General features: G+C 40.3%; 1 protein-coding gene across 1 annotated transcript; it reads left to right on the plus strand.

The window, feature by feature from the left end:
- Positions 1-7,336: 7,336 nt before the first annotated feature.
- On the plus strand, positions 7,337-12,826 carry LOC117966418 (bone morphogenetic protein 10-like). Its single transcript, XM_059008461.1, has 2 exons — positions 7,337-8,017; positions 9,905-12,826. Exons 1-2 carry the CDS (start codon positions 7,675-7,677, stop codon positions 10,867-10,869), a joined length of 1,308 nt encoding a protein of 435 aa, XP_058864444.1. The 5' UTR covers positions 7,337-7,674; the 3' UTR covers positions 10,870-12,826.
- Positions 12,827-21,105: the final 8,279 nt, after the last annotated feature.

Genomic DNA, 21,105 nt, shown 5'->3' on the forward strand with positions numbered 1-21,105 from the left:
AGTGACTTTCCTATATCATCTGGACTTGACCATTCTGAAGCTGATGACGGTGATTATCAGCCTCCAAAGTCTCTTGCCCAAACCCAAATCGGAAAGGTATTAAGATAACGCTGTAAAACGAGCAGCAGGTCTCTCCGGACAATGATTTTACTGCTCATTCCTGCAGCTGAGCTTGTTTTCTTGCTGGTTTTGTATCGTTAACATTATAATCGTTCTCTCAGGAAACTTGCCTTTGCATGTATTGCTTTGCATGAGAAGTCGATATATATATATATATATATATATATATATATATATATATATATATATAGTGGCACAGTAAGGGAGGAGAGAGGAAAAATGTAGTCCTGGGGTTTCACATGGATACAGTACTACATCCCCCAGAATGCCTCCGGGCTGGAACTGGAGTCAGGATGGGAAACTTCTAATGTAATGAGACACCTGCCTGTAGTTAAGCAGGTCTGCTCACACAGGTCTCTGAGGTTCCACACAGAGGCAGACTCTAATTCCAGCCCCTAGGCATTCTGGGGGATGTAGTCCTGTATCAATTTTAACCCCAGGACTAAATTTTCCCTCCCCCCTACTCTGCCCCAATACATATATATATATATATATATATATATATATATATATATATATATATATATATATATATAATTTTATTCTGTATGCACTGATGGTCCAAGAACTGGGATGCAGTGTCTTTGAGGATAGATTCTTCAGTCCCATCGCCGTTAGCAGGTATTTAAGATCTTATACTGGGTGTCATTTTTTTATTTTTATTTTATTTTATTTTAATTAAAAAGTCCTCCAGGATACAACGACGCTGTCTGGAACAGGGTTGAATGTTCAGAATATTATTTTGTAATTTTTAACAGCGAGGAAGAAATCAATTGTGCAAATAAACTGCATTGTATTTTATATAAAAGAATCTTCCGTTCTGCAATGAAATCAGTAATAGCATGCACTGCGAATTCAAATGAAAATGATTGTTACACTTGAAAAAGAATCTTGGTGCATCTACAAAAATCAGGTACCTTCCTTTCACATTGTGTTTAAAAAACATCACATGGTTGCAGCTATGAGTTATGGACTGTACAGGGATAATAAAACTCATTGGGGAGGGTTTCACTGGAAAACAATGTGTGTGTGTTTGTGCATCTTGGTTTAAGTTTGTTCAGTTAATCCTAGATAAAAGAGATGTGATTACCATTTTATTGGACTAACTAAACAATAATTAATCACAAGCTTTCAGGACCTCAGAGCTCTCTTCTTTAGGCGAAAGTAGGAAAGAGAGATTGGTGTTTACATTCAAAGGTGTGGCATCAGAACTTTAACAAGAAGAACCATTTTGAATCACTGCAATTCTGATGTAAGAAAAAAAAGCAGGTCGAAAAAAACAGGGTGTGGCCGTATATAAACAATGACAAAATAATAATAAAAAAAATTATATGAATAAAATGCAAATAAGCACAAAACAGTATGTACCAATATATGGAAAATAATAATAATAATAATAATAATAATAATAATAATAATAATAATAATTACATTTAGCTTTAGTAAACTAAATCAAACACTGTATGTGGTTGATTTTCACACTGGGCCATGCACTTCTTGAAGCAAACCACATGACCTGTATTGTTTCCAGTAAACTTTTAAAGAATACCATTAAAAATGCATTGTGTTTTTCATCTGTGGGCGGTAAACTCAAGAGCTTTTAAAAGGTTATTATACTAAAGTCTCATATTGTCGCCACAACCCTGTTGTTCTGCCCCAGCACCTCCTGGGTCCATAAATAAAATACAAAAAAAAAAAATTATACTAATACAAAAAAAAAAAAAATAGATAATCAGAAACGCGTAAAAAAACCCTGCTTGGATTGTAACAGATTTGCAGTGATCCGTTGCTTGTTTATATTAATGGAAAGCAGGCTGCTACATGACATCACTTTGGAGTACCAGATTAACATGAAGAAGAGATCACTTTGCATGTTATCAGCCCAGAGGGATGAGCGTTTTAAAATAAACACAGCTGAGAAAGTCTGGGTACCTCCTTAGATAAAGGTATAAGACAAGACCCAGTGGCCAAGTTAGCAGGGAATCTGTCAAGCTTCATGTATCTACTTCCTTAAAACTATTCAGTCTTGAACTAAGAAGACTACGCAGTGATCTGATTCAAGCATTCAAAATTCTAAAAGGTATTGACAGGGACTTTTTCGATTTGAAAAAAGAAACAAGGACCAGGGGTCACAAATGGAGATTAGATAAAGGGGCATTCAGAACAGAAAATAGGAGGCACTTTTTTACACAGAGAATTGTGAGGGTCTGGAACCAACTCCCCAGTAATGTTGTTGAAGCTAACACCCTGGGATCCTTCAAGAAGCTGCTTGATGAGGTTCTGGGGTCAGTAAGCTACTAACAACCAAACGAGCAAGATGGGCCGAATGGCCTCCCCTCGTTTGTAAACTTTCTTATGTTCTTAACTGTACCTGTTACACAAAACAGTGTCTCAAGACAGAATAGTATACTGTACTTCTGCAGAAATCTATTCGGCTGATCTAGAAATCATTAAACGTGAATGTTTTCCTTTTCATTTATTTTCTTCTGTAGTGTAGTTTACAGTAAGTATTATTTGCACTTACTGTAAACTACACTGTGTTTAAATATGAAGTTTGCATTGTAACCCTGTGCTGCCCTGGAACACCTGTGAGTCGCCTGGGATAAAGACATCTGACAAATAAATACATAATAAAATAACAATAATCATCTCCGGTCCTAGAAAAATGCAGTGTATGCAAATTGGTGGTGGGAAACAAAAAAGTGAACTTTTTAATTGGATAATAATAATCAGAATGGTATGTGGTTGTTTATTCCCAAGCTGTTTCCTAACAGCACAAGGGGCAAGAGACTGATTTTAAGGGCACACACATTTCCTTCGCTAACTCACTCCCCAATTAGTCACTATGACAGTAGGAAGCCGTGTCGGTGTGGTCATCTAAAAAAAAAGCAAAGAAAATGCCATTCATTTTGTCAGAGAAATTCCATAAATAATTGGCAAGTCCGTTTTTCCCCAGATAAGTGCCAGCAGCCTCCCCCGGTCGTTTGTCAGTGGATAGTGTCTTCTCCCTGGCCCATCTTGCTTCCATCACAGTCACACTGTCTCTCGGTTGCCCTTATCGCACACTTGACACCCCCACCCGCCGACAATTTCAGCTGCAGAAAACTTTAAATTTAGCAGGATCGCTAACTTTACCGCTATGTCAAAAATTTCCATCAGGGAAACTTGCCTTGTTAGGACTGATAGTAGCATTTTCAGCATAACACAACTTTGGAGATCCAGTCTCATCATTAGACATTAGGAACTGGCATTCACTGTGTCCCAGCAACGACTTCCCAAAGTGGTCCACGCACAGCATAACTTGCTTGGTCCTTTAACTTGCTTGGTCCTTTAAGTCCTTGGGAGGCTGTGTGGTCCAGTGGTTAAAGAAAAGGGCTAATAACCAGGAGGTCCCCGGTTCAAATCCCATCTCAGCCACTGACTCATTGTGTGACCCTGAGCAAGTCACTTAACCTCCTTGTGCTCCGTCTTTCGGGTGAGACGTAATTGTAAGTGACTCTGCAGCTGATGCATAGTTCACACACCCTAGTCTCTGTAAGTCGCCTTGGATAAAGGCGTCTGCTAAATAAACAAATAATAATAATAATAATAACGAACTAACAACCTCCATCATCGAACTATCATTTAAACGCTTGAAACTTTAAGGGCCTCTGTTCTATTAGTAAGCTGCTTCTTTTTTTTCCAACTACTAACACCAATTTTGTTGCATTACCAGAATGTATTAAGTTATATAACTTTTGACTATAAATATTGAACAATGTCATTCAAGACAATGCTGCTTCTTGGTGCAGTCCTCAATCTCTCTGTGTTTTTAAATGGCTCCATAACTTCAACTTTCAAACCAAGTCAGTACCTGCTCTCTCCATGTCGGGGTAGTCCCTGAAGTTTTACTGTGGTTTAACAGGTTATCTCCATATACTATAAAAGCAGACAAATGATTGCCGTGAAAACACCTCCTTTTACTCTAGCAGAGCCAAAGCCGAAACGTTTTTTGTTGAATGTTATACCAGCACAGCTCAACACAAACTGCCTTACAAGGTTACTGCAGGCTAATGATGGCACGGTCTTTAAGCATCATTTAAAAGTCAGATTTTCGCACCAGCTATGGTCATTATGTTTGTGGAGGAGGACAGAAGGACAGCTAGCTTAGATAAAATACCGGACTCTTGGAAAGCTGATGGGAATTTGCGACGGACTGTGAATATTGCGAGGTGTCATCATCGTGACCCACACTGTGCAGTATCTGCTCTCCAACACCCAGCGCTGTGCCCACATGACAATCCTCAGCACCGTTAAGTGCTGTGGAATTTAAAATCTTTCAAATCTGACGTAAACTCTTTTTTTTTTTTTTTTGGTATTTACCCAGAGTGCAATGTCCTGTACTTCCTTACAAGACGTGAATGAGGACTGAGAAGAGCGCTCCAGTGTTAAAACAATTGGAAGTGATTTGTTTCAGCTTACACGTATTGATTTATAGAATATAAACTTGCCCAGTGTTTTAGGCATCCTCTTTCAAAGTGTGGACCTTTTTTTATGCATTCACCCTGCCTGCCTCCCACACTACGGCTGTGCAGAAACCTGTACCCCAAATTGTCTTTAAGAAGTATTTATGGGCAGGTATTCAATAAATCCATTCACTAATGTGTTGATTTCAAAAAGAGACAAGCTGTCCTTCCCTCACCTTTACAGTTGAGTCCCAAGGCGGCACACCAGTACGACAGTAAAAATGTCAGAGATGAGAGGAAAATAACCTGCCAATTGGCTTTTAAAACACGCAACGCTGGTTCGAGTACAGGCTCTTTCACAGCCGACCGAAGACGGGAGCTCCCAGGGGGCGGTGCACAATTGGGCGAGCGTCGCCCGGGGGGTGGGGGGCGGAAGGTTTAGGTCGGCCAGGGTGTTCTCGGCTCACCAAGCACCAGCGACCCCTGTAGTCTGGCCGGGCACCTACGGGCTTGCCTGTAAGCTGCCCGAGAGCTGGGTTGTCCTCTGACACTACAGCTCTTGGGTGGCTGCATGGTGAGTCCGCTGTGTGAAAAAAAGCGGTCGGCTGACGGCACACTCTTCGGAGGACAGCGTGTGTTCGTCTTCGCCCTCCCGAGTCAGCGCAGGGGTGGTAGCGGTGAGCTGAGCCTAAAAATAATTGGCCATTCCAAACGACTACATTTTTATATTAAAAAAAAAACAACACGCAACGCGGGAGTTAATTGCCATTAATTGGTACTCAATTGTAAACATGAGGTAAGGACAGCTTGTCTTGTTTTGAAATCAACGCATTAATGAATGGATTTACTGAATACCTGCCAATTTTTTTTTTAATACTTCTTAAAGGCAAGTATGGGTTTCTGCGCATCCCAAGTGAACACGATAACTTCCTTAATTTTTTTTTTGCATTTGTAATCCAGGAATAATGCTCTTCATTAACTGAGCATCAGCTTTCTTTTAGTGTGCATTATGGCATGGGAATTCACATTCAGCCAGAGGAAAAATCTGAACCCTGTCGCAGTAGTGCAAGTGTATCTGTGGGAGCTAAGAGGTCCTGTTTTTCAACCATTAATTTCTGGCTCAAAACATGAAATTAAAACAGGCTTGCCTGCCCTTAAGCAGATAACAATCGCTAACAAGTACCCAAACAATCTTCTTGGACATAGATGAGACTCTTCCCTCAGAACTGCCAAGATTTTGCGTGAAACCACTGTTTACAAACACAGCTGCTGGGAGATTAGCTCTTTCCTTAGTGGTGCAGCAGCCAAAAATGACTTGTTTTAATAGGCTTAGAGCATTGTATTTGTATCGTATTATTTATTATTATGGTTTTTCGATACTGTAAACACCCTGTGTCATTCATTTAAGCTAATTTAGCGATGCAGACTTCTTTAAAAGGCTCCTAATTGTGCTGTGTACTGTACATTTTAGGTCCTTCATTTTGCTTTATTGCATGTACAGTTTCCTGGGGATTTAGCTCTATCTTCTGTTAGCTGTTTTTTTTTTACATTTAGTTAATTATGTGGTTCATATTTTGGTCTCTGTGTTGTTAATATCCAGGGTTCATCCAAAAAGTACTGCTGCAGAGAGAAATACGAAATTAATTAATTTAATACATACCAATATTCAATAGATGTGCTTAGGGAACACCTCTGCAAAGGCCACCTGTTGTCTGTTGTAACTACAGTTTTCCCAGCTCCAGATATTTTTGCTCGGATATATCCATCACAGAAGCTAATCTATCCCAGTGTGAGCAATGGAAAGTGGAAGGAAATGGAGTAACACATCCTGGAGAAGAATTCCTTTAAACAATTGATTCAAATCTGTCACAACCTTTCCCAGACCTAGGCATCCGTCAGTGGCTGAAAAAACTTCCTATACCACACCACACACTACAGCTATGGACAAAAGTTTTGCAAAGTTTTAGGATGAGACATATATATATATATATATATATATATATATATATATATATATATATATATATATATAGAGGGAGAGAGAGATAAATATATATATATATATATCAATCAAAGAAACTACAAAATGATACTGCTACGGGAAGACATAACCGTAGTACAGTAGTATTTCATGTTAGATTTACTTAAAGATAAATGTCATTTTTCTTTAAGTAGATGGAAAACTACAAAGCGGTGTGTAATTCAATATGTTAACGGAACATTATTCAGCAGATTTCATTCGACTTTATGAAGCAAAATTGGATCATTTTATAGGGTAATGCAAAACTTTTGGCCAGAGCTGTACTAGACACATGATCCTCTTAATTTTTGTGTAAATACATCTTATTTTGTTCGTACAACTGCCCACGTGATACCAAAGGGTAGGTGCATTTTCCAATTTTTATAAACTGTATTAGAATTGACAACAATACTTCTGCCAATCGCAAAGTAATGCATAAATCTACAAAATCACGTGAGCTGTCTTTCCGAGCCTTTGCTTATGAACATATAGTTTGATTAAAGAGTTGATGGAATCACTTACAGAAGGGAAATCGCCACCATGAAATAAAGACCATCCACCCAACACACACTTCCCAACCCCCACCCCCTTCCCACCACCCCCCTTGATACAACTGTCCTATCCAATATTGTGAGCTACTGAAGAATGTTTACAAAATGCTCATTAAAGAGGATTAGGCAGATAACACACACACACACACACACACTCAAAATCTGGTGCAGAGCTTCCCATTTCAGAGATAAGAAAAGCAGGCTAGGATGCCGCAGGCAGGCAGGCAGGCAGGCGAAGCAAAGCCATCCTGTTACTAGAAGTGGAGAGCGAGCGTGTGCGATCACAAGCTAGAAAGAAGAGCACCACTATCAAACCTGTCTACTCTGGATGACACCAGCCCAACTCTCTCTCTCTCACTCTCTCTCTCTCTCTCGATTATAAAACTGCTGCCCAGGCTAAAGCCTTCCACCAACCAACCAACCAACCAACCAACTGAACCGAACAACCAACCCCCATACATCTCACAGGCAACTGAGCAGCCTGCTTATCCCCAAGCAAGAGAAGCCAGACAAGTGTTTCAGCGCAAGAGCCAAGAATATGGATACGGTGGGGCTTTGCGCAGCCCTGTGGTTCTTCGTCCACTCTGGGATCTGCAATCCCATCATGGCACCAGTGGACCTGCATCCCGGGGCGGACCCAGATGGATACCCCTTTTTGAGCGACCCCCTCCTGGAGCAGGACAGCGGCCTGGATTTCCAAAGCTTCATGCAGACCATCCGGCACCAGTTCCTGAAGACGTTCAACCTGTCCGGGCTGCCCCAGCACGAGGCTGCGGCCAAAGTGGACCCCCCAGAGTACATGCTGGAGCTCTACAACAAGTTCGCCAACGACCGGACTTCCATGCCTTCAGCCAACATTGTGAGGAGCTTCCAAAACGAAGGTAAGGGAGGACAGTAGGATTGACAGCTGTGGCCAGAGGTTTTCCATCACCTCCAATTTTAGGATTGAGACATACATAAACATAATTTAGATCTTTTGTTTTGTGTAATCAAAGAAACTACAAAATGCTATCCAAAAAAGTCTACCGGAAGCCACGGTACAGTATTATTTCATGTTAGATTTTGAAATATCAGTTTTTCATTAAGTAGATGGGGAAACTACAAAGGGGTGTGCAATATACTACAGAGTTCAGTATGTGTACTTGAGCACAAAATCCAATGATCGGGGTAATACTGCAAGCGAATGAGATAATTTATGGAAACAAATTGCATGTTTATATTACATTTTGAATTTTGAAATACCCTCAATTACATCTGTTTCCAAAATCGTAATGCATACCGAATATAGAACAGATGAAAACAATTATTGCAGAAGATGCTTGAATTGAGCCATTGGTCTGGAACATGGTGCTTGTTTGATTTCAGTTAGATAGGACTCGAAATGTTTAGGTTCCTTCTCTTCTAATATTGTACTGTGGTGTAGCTGTGATGCATTACAGTTTTAATAACCAAGTACATATACTGTAGAGTAATACCCCTCTTAAAAATTTACCACAGTAATTGTGCACAGTAATTGTTTTTCAATGCTTTTCCCATAGTTATGTTATGCAATGTTAACTGATTTTTATTTTCGATAATTATTTCATTTACAAATACAAAAAAGTGGATGAGACATATGATTTATTTATTTATTTGGCAGACGCCTTTTATCCAAGGCGACTCACAGGTGTTGCAAGGCAGTACATGGTTACAATGCAAGCTTCATATTTAAACACAGTGTAGTCTACAGTAAGTGCAGATGTCAGTCTTGTAGTATTCTGGCAGCTTTTAAACTGTGTAGTACGTTGCCATAATCCACTGTTAATTTACTAAGCCTCACTGAGTTATTTGACACATGATTAAAGAACTTCCCATTGGCCAAAGTTCACAACCTTTATCAGCTTCCTGTGTTTTTGCCTCATTGAAAGTTTGGGAGGAAATGACTTTTAGGAACCAGTTATCACAAACTAAATCAGCAAGGTGGGACTAACAATCCCATATGCATCACGCACCATTGTAACACATAACGGCTGTTCTGAATGAGTGCTAGTGACCAGTTTCATACTCTTATCTACTTTCTGATCCAGTGCAATTTGACACGCAAAACCCACAGTGTTTGTGTTCGTGGAGAGGGGAATGTACTGTAAACAGGAACCCAAAAAAAGGAACAATTTAAATGTTGCTTTTTCGTACGTGATGTGCAACGCTATTTTTAATTTGATATTGCAAGCACTGAAATAATCTGTGTGTTGTATTTTGTTTATAGAAATATAGAAAACGACCGTATTCTTTTCAATTTAAGGCCCTTGAATTAAAGTCGCAGCCCATGTTTCCCCACCCTCAATTTGAGGAAACAATATAACCTAAAATAAAGATGCATTTATAAAGATACAACCTCAATTACGCATGTAAGAGCCATTTGATACAAAACAATACTCCATTGTTTTTGCAATGAAATGCTACAAACTCATCTATCAGGCATATTGGCAAAGCATGTTGTATATTAGTAAATGAACATGCCTGTAACAATAACTAATCTCTCCTAGGCATCATCCTCTTTATTACTTGACATCTCCCAGACAATGACTCCCGCTTCTTTGAAAATAGCAGCCTGTATGTCAGTTTTCCACCTTATTCTGATGATTTTAATTTTGTATAACTGATGGACTATCCAGCAGTCCTAATAACTGAAGAACAAAAAGAGACGTGGCAGGAATTTAGTAGCACGCATTGTGAGTGTTTTTATGTACGTAGAGAAGTTCCTAAGCTGCCCGGTTTTGTTCTTCTAGACACATCCTCCTACCGAATGGACATCAGTGGGATCCGGAAACACTCTCTGCTCTTCAACATGTCCATCCCTCACCACGAGAAGATCACCATGGCCGAGCTGCGTCTCTACACCTTGGTGGAGCGAGACCGCAGGATGTACGAGGGCGTGGACAGGAAGGTGACAATTTACGAGGCGCATGAGGATATAGAGGCGGAAGAGAGACGTGGGGGGAACGACGGTCACGGCCGATTGGCCGAGCTGGCTTCTCGTCAGGTCTACGACACAGACAGCGGGTGGGAGGCCTTTGATCTCACGGCCGCCATCCGCCGCTGGCGCAAGGCCGACTACACCACCCACCGGCTGGAGGTCCACATCGAAAGCCTGGGAGAGGACGGCGAGGGGTACGGGGAAGGGAACCTGGACATCGATGTTAACCCTGAGGCCAAGCATGTGCCCCTGCTCATCGTCTTCTCGGACGACCAGAGCAACGAGAAGAAGGAGGAGAAGAAAGAGCTGAACGAGATGATCGAACACGAGCAGCTCCTGGAGTTTGAGATGGACATGATGAACGGGCTGGAGGACTCTCCCAACGAGGAGTCCCTGCTCCAGATGAGGTCCAACCTGATCTACGACACCACCTCCAGGATAAGAAGGAACGCCAAGGGCAACACCTGCAAGAAGACCCCCTTCTTCGTAGAGTTCAACGAGATCGGGTGGCACTCCTGGATAATTGCCCCTACTGGGTACGAGGCCTTTAAGTGCAGCGGAGTGTGCAACTACCCTCTGATTGAGCACGTCACCCCGACAAAGCATGCCATCGTTCAGACTTTAGTCCACATGAAAAACCCACAGAAGGCTTCGAGGGCTTGCTGTGTCCCCACTAAACTGGACCCCATATCCATCCTCTACTTGGATGATGCAGGGGTTGTCACTTTCAAATATAAATACGAAGGGATGGTCGTGGCGGAATGCGGCTGCAGATAGTGGCGGATGCTGTTGGGAAAAAAACAAATAAACAAACAAACTTGCAAACAGTTTAATGCGGGAGTATGTAATTTCTAGGTCTGTAAATGTGTACATTTTGTATATCGTATTTAAAAAAAGAGAAGATTATTTAATTGTGTGTACAGTATTCATTTTTGTGAATAGGATGAATGTTTTTTTTTTTTTTAAATTAAAAATTTAATAAAGCTCATTTAATCAATATTGCAACCGGCACAGGCAATGGGTTTTAGATTAATTGTACAAGACAATACGTTATTATAATAATGTTCGTGGGATTTTGCAGTTACTGAATTAATAAGGGAAATGTGCCAGGTCTCTTTGCCAGGTATTTGGAGTCTAATCGCAACTGGTGGTTCCCATTTGAAAAACTGTACTTTTCAATGGAATACACCTCGGAGAATGTATCCAGATTATCTATACAATCGTTTTTACAAGTACATTTAAAAGGGGAACACCTAAAATGTGCTAAAACAAAACAGATAAGACCTGTGCTATGAGAAATGAGGTCAGACCAGTATGTTTCAAGCCTCGATTCTCTGTATTATTTCTCTGTGAAGTAAATGATCAGTGCATGTATATTTCTAACAGGGTTCTGTCATAAACTGCTGCACTGGAGCTGTAAATAGAGCAGAAAAACAATTGAATATTTCACCAGGTTCTTGGGTTGCTCAAACGAGGAGCGAGAGACAGATAAGACTAATACTGTCTGCTTTGTGGCTTAAGAAAATATCTTGTTACTTTGAACTTCAGATGCACCCTCCGCCTTCCCATGATTGTGGTCAAGGAATGTAAATTGGACTTCAGTTTTTGATGAAGAACCACAGTGACAATTAACAGTGGCTCTTGGTTTAAAGTGCATGAGTGTAAATTCAAATAATTCACCCTCGGGACTACACAAGGACTGTTGAATTCAGCCCTCTGAAACCTGGGTGAAGTCTCATGCAAATTGTCACCACAGCATTTGTTTTTCTATACGGTAATATGTTGACAGGTGTTGCAGGCTTTTACTCTTTGAACCTTGGCAATGCTCTTACCCTGAAAAGAAAACGAAATTGCAAAACGAGAAACCGAGAGCATTTTGTTATGCGTAAAACGCCTAGTGGTCCGGTGGTTAAAGAAAGGGGCTTGTTACCAGGAGGTTCCCAGTTCATTACCAGCTCAGCCACTGACTCATTGTGTGTGACCCTGAGCAAGTCACTTAAACTTAAGAATAAAAAGTCAATTCAGTTGCTAACCTTCCTCTGCTGCAGTTACAGTACGGTAGTGGATAAGGAAACGACAGTCCCTTCACGACTCTGCAAACACAAGGCATCGCTGCCCTTGACCACCATTCCACAGCATCACATGCCGTGTTAGTGCCACTCTCTTGCTCCTAAGCCCCAGCTGATACGGAGGTGTCGGGGCTGAGAAACATTAGGCCCGTCACTCCATCGACACGACCTGCCGAGCTGTCAAATTCTTGGGCTAGCGGTGCTGACGAGGACTCCTCCGGCCCAGCTTCACTGTCCTGCGTGTCTCTTTTACACTTTTATGGCAAAGACCTCACTTATCGGTGGAGGTGATAAGTGGCAATGTCTTTTGAAGAGCTCGCCCCCCAACACTTCACGGCTCGACGAAAAACACTTTTTATCAAATACTGGCTCTAACTGGCTTTCGGTTGGATTCACGCAACCCCCCCACGTGCTAGTCCCCTTCTCTCTGCTGCTTACTGGCTATTTATTGATTTATTTATTGCGGCATTGAGAAACTGTAATATAAAAGAACAATTTTTGTGAACTTTAGCTTTGTGGGAATATTGCATTTTGTAAAAACCTGTATTTTAAATTCTTTGCAATCACCATTTAGTGATTTATTAAAGTTTTTCGACACGCAATTTAAAGAATTACCCCTTTGTCTTTTGACTTTTTTTTTGTTTGCTAAATAAATGCATATACCAGTCTACAGCTATGGCCAAAAGTTTTGCATCACCTACCATTTTAGGTGATGAAATTTCTAAATTTGTCTGTTTTTTTCGTTAAGTATATGGAAAACTACAAAGCTGTACGTAATTCAATCTGTTAAGGTAACATTATTCAGCAGGTTTCATTCGACTTTATGGAGCAAAATGTGTTCATTCTATAGGGTGATGCAAAACTTTTGGCCACAGATGTAGGTCTTAACTCCAAGCAGGTCCTTGAACCTGCTAAGGAGTCAAATAACTAATTTGGGACACAAACTGCAATGGATCTCAAGGGCCAGAGTTGTACACCACTGGCAAATAGTTAACAGGTACAGCTTATTCATTTTATTTAAAGTGCTAACTGCTTGTAATACGCAGTGCATGCCCAGTCACACTGGTGCAGCAGCCAGTTGCACAGAATTGGATTTCCATTTTCACGTCTGCATCCTTTATTTAAATATTCCGTTTGCTAAGCAAGCTGTGAAAGTGTGCATTGCTGTACCAGATTCTTCTAAAGTATAATGCAAAGTAAGAAGTGCTCCCTCCATAATTCACTATCTGACTCTTGCATGAAAAATGCGAAATATTGAAAACAGTGAATCGGTGCAGAGCTCTTTTATATACAGTAAAATACAGTATTTGTACAATTTACCTTTAATATGGCAGGATCGTGAAATACAGAGGGAGCGCTACCTAGGCATTAACGAACAGAACAAAGAATTGATGACAAAAGCACGTCCTGTGTGACGGACTGCCTGACGACTGCACAGTGCTTTGGTTTCCAGGGAAACCTGTCCAAACACAACATGGTAAGAGATGTAGAAATGACAAGAGGCCTGTGAGTGTGAGATTCTGTACTGACTCAGGGAGGAATTCTCATGACAGGCTCTCCTGCCAGCCCACGGAGGGGGGCAATAGCACTCGAGACACTGCAACGGTTTATTAGCCTTCCAAATGGGGATGGCAAGGAGTTATTTAACCGGAAGTCAACTATTTTTAAGGTTACTACGTGCTACAGTATGCTGGTATTTCTGTTTTGCTAAGTTTTGATTATTATTATTATTATTTTTAGAGAAATCAAAATATCAAATGCATCCATATTTGCTCTTATTTTTGCTTGAAGCCCCCCCCCAGGCTACAAATTAATAGAATTGGGCACTTCAATTTGGGATCACCTTACAGCAGCTTGTCAGTGGTGATTGCAATGGCTTATAAGGTTGCTTTGCAGTTAGCTTGCAGTTTGTCACAGTTGCTCCCTCGTTTACCTTGCTTATTTGTACAATGCAATTCAAACTACCTGTTGGAGGAATCGATCCCACAATACATTCTGCATGTAAACCAATTTCGAGATGGAACCGGTTGGGTTTAGCAAGTGAATTCTGAACGCTTCCTTTTTTTTTCAGTTCTATATAAAACAGAGTACATGTTACATTTCATGTTGAATATATTCTAGTCTTTTTTGTGTTTTATTGCATGCGTCACATCAATGCAAAGATAATACATGCACACAAAAACGTACTGTCTGTTTTCTGATATCTGTTGGTACTGGAGGGTGGTATGGGAAATGTACTTCTGGTGAAAATTTGGGAAGTCTATTTCTCTTGAAAATTATCTTAGAAAATTATCTTAAAAATTCTTTACAAAAGCACAACCATCTGCTAAGTGTTTAGAAAACGCTGGTTGGATGTTGATATTGTGAAATTAAACTTCCTTTCGAACCACAATGATCTGGTTTTCACAGCGCTAGTTGCTAATGAGATGAGAATGTCAGTGAGCCTCATTTACTATAACGAAATGCAGAACAGGGGACATAGACCCCAGCTGATAGGGAATGTTTACAAAACTCCTGCAGCTTACTCATTAATGTAGCATTTATAAATAGACATGATTATCTGCCCATTTTAATAACACATTACTGAAAGGCAAAACTATCTAGAATTTGTTTAATAAAAATACATATTTCTATTCGCATTCTTTCACAGGTTGTTTCTTTTTTTGGCTCCTGCTGGTACTGGGATTGTCTGCAAGTTGTTGAAACATTGCATAGATATTTCCAGAAGCCATCATTCACTAACCCTAACTTTAACCTCTTGTACACTTCAGGCAGGCTGTAATATTTGCTTTCTAGAGAAAATTTTTCCTTTGGCATTGCTCTAATATTGACCTAAGTTTAAGTACATTGTAAAAAAACTGACTGTCTAAATATGTGTTTCTATGGTTTGTTGTCAATAAATGGATATTTACTTGAAATGCATTGATAAAGACTTCATATTGAACTAACTGAAACCTTTATAGCCCTAATCAGGATGGACTGGATGAACTTGGACTCCCACTTGTTTTATCTGATACAGAAATGAATTAAGGGGCTTGATTTTAAGCTTTAAACAACGTTATTTGATAAGGCGCAGGTGGAAGCAAAACCTGTGCAGTATAATGTTTATTATTAATGAATTAGTTATTCAGCAGACGCTTTTATCCAAAGCGACTTACAGAGACAAGGGGGTGAACTATGCATCAACTGCTGCTGCTGCAGATTACAATAGGACCTCGCTTGTTTGACGTCTCATCCGAAGGACGGAGCACAAGGAGGTTAAGCGATTTGCTCAGGGTCACACACACAGTGAGTCGGGATTGAACTGGGAACCTCCTGCCTGGTATCAAGCCCTTTTTCTTTCACCACTGGAGACTTGACCATAAGCTTTAAACGTCATTATTTTATAAGGAGCAGGTGGAAGGAAGCAAAAAAAAACCTGTTCAGCACAATGATGAGAACCACTAAAGCGAAATACAGGCCAAACGTTTTTCAGGACATCTTCCAACCCTTCCCCTCTCCTCTAGCAGGTCGGGCCCCTTGTGACAGTGAGCCCTACCAGGCTCTTAGTGTGACGCAGGCAGCTGGCGTAATGGTTAACATCACCAGCCCCCACTTACTGTATCTCGTCCTCTCAAATCAACCATTAGTGATCCGCAGGGTCTCGGGACCAGGGTTTACACTGCAGGGAGGCTGTTTACAGTAAACCAGGAAACCAACAGGTTAAATCTCAGACAAATGCATTCCCAATAAAGGAAGCGTTTCCGAGAGGGAAAGGATTTCCTTATTATGTATTTATTGTATGATATCTCGAACTCGCTACGTGAGGGTGCCAATGTAAGCTTCTCCAGTGTTGGTGGGTTCTGGGGTAGCGCTTGCAAATATCTGCAAGGAAAAACTCCCTTGCTCAAAGCAACAGATCTGCACCAATGTGTAACAGACTGTCAATTACCTCAATCCACAGTTTCTGAAGAAGACCATACTATTTGAATTAATCTTTTGCAGAGTGTCACAATGTATTTGTAACTTGAGGCGACCCTTATAGAAGTTTACCACAGTACAGTTCCACAGCTTTCCCATACTGTCCCTTCACCACAGTATACCCTGGTTTGCCGTATTTTTTAATATGCTTTGCCAGCACAAGGAGGTTAGGTGACTTGCTCCGGGTCACACACAGTGAGTCAGTGGCTGAGCTGGGATTTGAACTGGGAACCTCCTGGTATCAAGCCCATTTTCTTTAACCACTGGACCACCAAGCCTACAAGCCTACCAGTAAATGTAGAAGCCAAAAACAAAACCCCAAAACGAGGGTGAGCCAGATAGTGTGCTCACTCCCTGCCTTGCGCGTGACAGTAAGAGTGTACCAGGGCAGAGTCTGCGAAGAAGGGTTTCACCCTCAGAGTGTTTGTTTGTGCGTACGTACTGAATAAGCGAACGAGAGAAAGGGGAATCGTGGTTATTTACCAGGGAGGAAATGTCCTAATTACATTTAATAAAGGCCAGAGAGGCCTGACCCGGGGTTGTGTTTTCAAGTTCTCATTCAGAAGAGGCATTGCGTCCGAGATCCTGCCGATAAGCCCGGGCCTGTGTGACAGGAAGCCTTGACTGCGTATGATGTGCTACCAGGCTGCACTGCTCTGTGGGAGGGGCACTCTGGAGCGGCACCTCCTGCCTGTGGTACGTGTGCTCCAGCACACACTGCTTGTCCTCCGCAGGCCGGATGCCACCCGCCCCGCAGCAATTTACTGCGGTAAAGTATGGTTCAAGCATAGTAAAGCATAGTAAAGCTTAGCTTATTGAAAGCATGGTAAAGCATAGTTAAGCTTAGTTAAGTTAGGAGGCTGTGTGGTCCAGTGGTTAAAGAAAAGAGCTTGTAACTAGGAGGTTCCCAGTTCAAATCCCAGCTCAGCCACTGACTCATTGTGTGACCCCGAGCAAGTCACTTAACCTCCTTGTGCTCCGTCTTTCGGGAGAGACGTAGTTGTAAGTGACTCTGCAGCTGATGCATAGTTCACACACCCTAGTCTCTGTAAGTCGCCTTGGATCAAGGCGTCTGCTAAATAAACAAATAATAATAAGCATTTGATTCAATCAAAACTGTGGTACTGTACATTGTATAAGGCTGCAAAAGAATAGACATTTAAATTGAAGTGCTGGGACAAATATTTGTTCATAAAAAAAAATTAAAAGTACAAAAAAAACAAAAGTGAGACAGTTATAAATTCTCATATACCAGAATTTAGAAACGACTCCATCAATAAGATATCACGAAAGGAAACAGCTGCCACACATTCTAACGCACAGAATGTGTTCCTTTATTAGGCATTTGGATACCAGGGTTATTTAATTTTTATTTTACTGTAAGATGATATAGATTATATTTTGGTTTTTCCAGTTCGTTCAAAATTAAAGAATCAAATGCTTGTTCAAATTTGAAAAGAATATTCAGGTGATTTTATTGGACTTACTAAACAATACTGCCACCTGAAGAAGAGACCTCTGAGGTCCTGAAAGCTTGTGATGACTAAATACTGTTTAGTTAGTCCAGTAAAAGGAATCACCTCTCCTTCTCTTTGCCTATCAGCTCTGGACTGATAGGGCTACCATTTCACCTATCAAAAGGATATTCAAACCTGATTAAAAGTTTAGCAAAGCTTGATGAAAGCACAGCAATTCACTCAGAGCTACGGTAAAGCATGGTCAAAACATCATAGCAGTAAAGTTTTACACATTTAAATGGTAATAATAAAAAATAAAAAAAAAATACACGTAACCAAAAATATTTTGTTTCATGGGGGGGTCTTGCACAGATTTTTAATTTTTTTAATTGTAACTGAACATTACAGTACTGTGTATGGGGGGGGGATCATTGCAACATACTGCAGGGGGTAGTAGTGTGCGATATGAGAATTTAATGCCCACCCCGAGGGGTAGGATGCTACGTTATTCAATTGTCATTTATCACACACTATCACATGCAGTATTGTTTATAATCTCTGGTGAGCATTTTTTTTCCTGTGTTGCTTATTGTGGAATTCCTTTCAGCTTGACGGCTCGCTGGGGTCGCGCTCTGTTAATGAGCGCGTGTTTCCGTTATTACAGGAAATATCAACTGGAAGAGCCCAGTGAAAAGAATTGCTCACCAGTTAGTGCAATGCTATTAAATTCTAACTCCCTCTATGGTGTGAGAAATCACTCTGCAGCTCCGGTTCACCTATTCAAGGTATAATACAAATCTTAACATGCATAGAAAAAGGGTTCGCTTTGAGATCATTCCAAGGTAGGTTGGGAACAGAAAAAAAAAGCAAATGATGTGATTAGTGAGCTCAGCTGATATTGTATTCATGTATCTGCAGGTTAGGAATGTGTGTGAGTAAATATGGGAGAGTGCTGTTGGGCCAAACCCTAAAACTACACAGCATTTAGAATACACTTACCATCAAGCTATCTGAGAGAGAGAAAGAGAGAGAGAGAGAGAGAGGGAGAGAGAGAGAGAGAGAGAGAGAGAGAGAGAGAGAGAGAGAGAGGGTCAAAACCTGAGGGACAGGCAGTGAGCACTTTTAATTGCACTTATTAATTGTTGTTATTATTATTAATTATTGTTTTTATTATTATTATTATTATTATTATTATTATTATTATTATTATTATTATTATTAACTGTTACTGTTCTTATACATTGTTATATGTAAACAATATTACTTTGGCAATACCTAAAGTCACGCCAATAAAGCACATTTTGAATTTTTTGAATTTAAATTTGAGAGAGATTGATTGTGCACTATATATATATTAGCTCAAAGACTGTATGATTAAATTAGATGTGAAAGGATGGAGAAGGTAAATATATACTCCATTCAAAAATGGTATACTAATTATATATGTATATACTTGGTTTCTATATATTATTTATGGTGATAGGGTCTTTCCATAAAGTTACTTTGTGCTGAAAGAATAGCAATACAAAAAAGGTCAAACTCATCTAAAATGTAAATCTTTTATGACTACAGTTTAATTATTGTTTGAGGTCTCCCTGCACAGGAATCGATTTCAGGTACAGTATTTCGTTGTTATGCTACGCTGCGACTGAACCTGCTACACCTAACAAAAAACAAAACGAGTGGATATTAATTTAACCCAAGAATAATATGAAAATATTACAAAGTCTTACTTTTTTGGTAATAAAATCCACCCCCAAAATGTCGTCACTCGTACCCGCTGCTGTTTCGTTCAGTCGCTGCTCTCCCATCAACAAAAACGGCTGAAAGAAATTCAAACTGGCTCAACATTCTAACCACGTGGTTAGAATGCGGCGCTGGATTCTATAACGGTTTTTTTGAACGTCGTTTGGTTTTATTTGTTTATTTCCACAGTACTTTTGTGGTTGAACCGCTCCTCAGTCACGCAGATAGTGTAAGTACATGACTTAAATTTAATATATATATAATTAATCTTACCTCTGATTAACTTTAGCAATATTATCATCGGTACTCTTTTTGTGCTTGGGTTATGGCGGTCATTTTGCTAATTTTCCAAATGGAATTGATTAAAAACGACAGCGTCTTGGAGCTGGCAGGACTTCCTGTGATGTAGGTCACAGCAGGGTCTGGTTTCCAACAGGAGGGGTCGAGTGAAAAATGCTAATACGTGGAAGGAACTGCTATATTAATGTTAGTACTGTACTGTACTACTTATTTTAAGTTATAGTTCTTTACTGCCACTAGGTGGCAGAAAGGTCTACAAAATGACCAGCACTTCTCTCAAAATTTGCATAGCATGATGATAATGTAACATGTACAGTAAGGTGCTGTATGGACTTGGGTACACTCGCCTTGCAGTTCAGTAGAGATGACTCAACTTAGGTGAATTATTGTTAAATAAATGTTATCCAAAATGAAAACCTAGGGAGTTTCCATTGAGAAGGGGATTCCATATTCCCAATAGGCACATAAATAAGATGGGGTTGTGTGTGGGAGGTGGGGGGACTACCTTTGAATACCTGGGGAGGGTTAGGGTATTTCTTTAATTTTCTTCTTATTTTTGTCCAAACTAAATTACTTCTGAGTTACATGTCATGTTACGTAGCAGTCTCGAGATGACACGGAGACACTTTGCGGCTTGGAACCTGGTTTCAGGAGGCTGGGTTTCAGGCCACTGCGCGTCACACCAGGCAGGGAGACTTGGGGTTTGATACAGCAACCTCAAACTAGGCCTCCTGGAAGCAGGTTCCTGAAAAAGAGGCTTTGTGTTCCCTCAGCTTTAACCAGAGCGGCGTTGAAGTCTGGTCCCTTGACTAGCCTTAATTATTAACGATGAATCACTGTGCATCATTAATGGTCGTCCCTGGGAAACGGCGCTGCAAATGGGTTTAAAAGATCTATGCACGATTTTTGTCCGTGTGAGATTTCACAAAGGATAAGAAACTGCATGCAAATAATAATAATAATAATAATAATAATAATAATAATAATAATAATGACAACACAAATAGCAATAAAAACACTTTGCTTTAACTCAACATCTTTGCCTTTCCATAACACTGTTTTTACAATGAGGTACAAAAAAATAACTCAGTGATTTCAGAAAATCGTGACTTTTGCTGTCCTCAGCATTTAAGTATTTTTTTTTCAATGACATCCTAAATTGACATTTAATTAAATGTTTATATTTTAAAGTAGGATCAATTTACTACAAGTTATCAATAATATTTTGAAAAACTGCTGTGCAATATGAGTCTTATTTCCATCCCCTGTGAACACACTGACAGCGTTATGCAAGATTTTAATTCCTGGGGGGTACGGAGATGCCAAGCCACACACATGGGTAAAACAGGCATTTCCGTCAGGCGCTTCCAAGTTTCCAAGCAATGAAAAAGAAGACAGTACCGTACGCGAACAAGGGTCCAGACAAAAGAGATTAGCTACCAGTTACAGTATGAGGTGATGAAAACATTACTGTGTATCGT

The sequence above is a fragment of the Acipenser ruthenus genome, chromosome 37 (genome assembly GCF_902713425.1).
Source record: "Acipenser ruthenus chromosome 37, fAciRut3.2 maternal haplotype, whole genome shotgun sequence".
NCBI classification, from domain to species: domain Eukaryota; kingdom Metazoa; phylum Chordata; class Actinopteri; order Acipenseriformes; family Acipenseridae; genus Acipenser; species Acipenser ruthenus.

Coding starts and splice junctions, on each gene's coding strand:
- LOC117966418 (XM_059008461.1), top strand. CDS start 7,675: ATGGATACGGTGGGGCTTTGCGCAGCCCTGTGGTTCTTCGTCCACTCT. Junction 8,018..9,904: donor GAGGAGCTTCCAAAACGAAG/GTAAGGGAGGAC, acceptor TTGTTCTTCTAG/ACACATCCTCCTACCGAATG.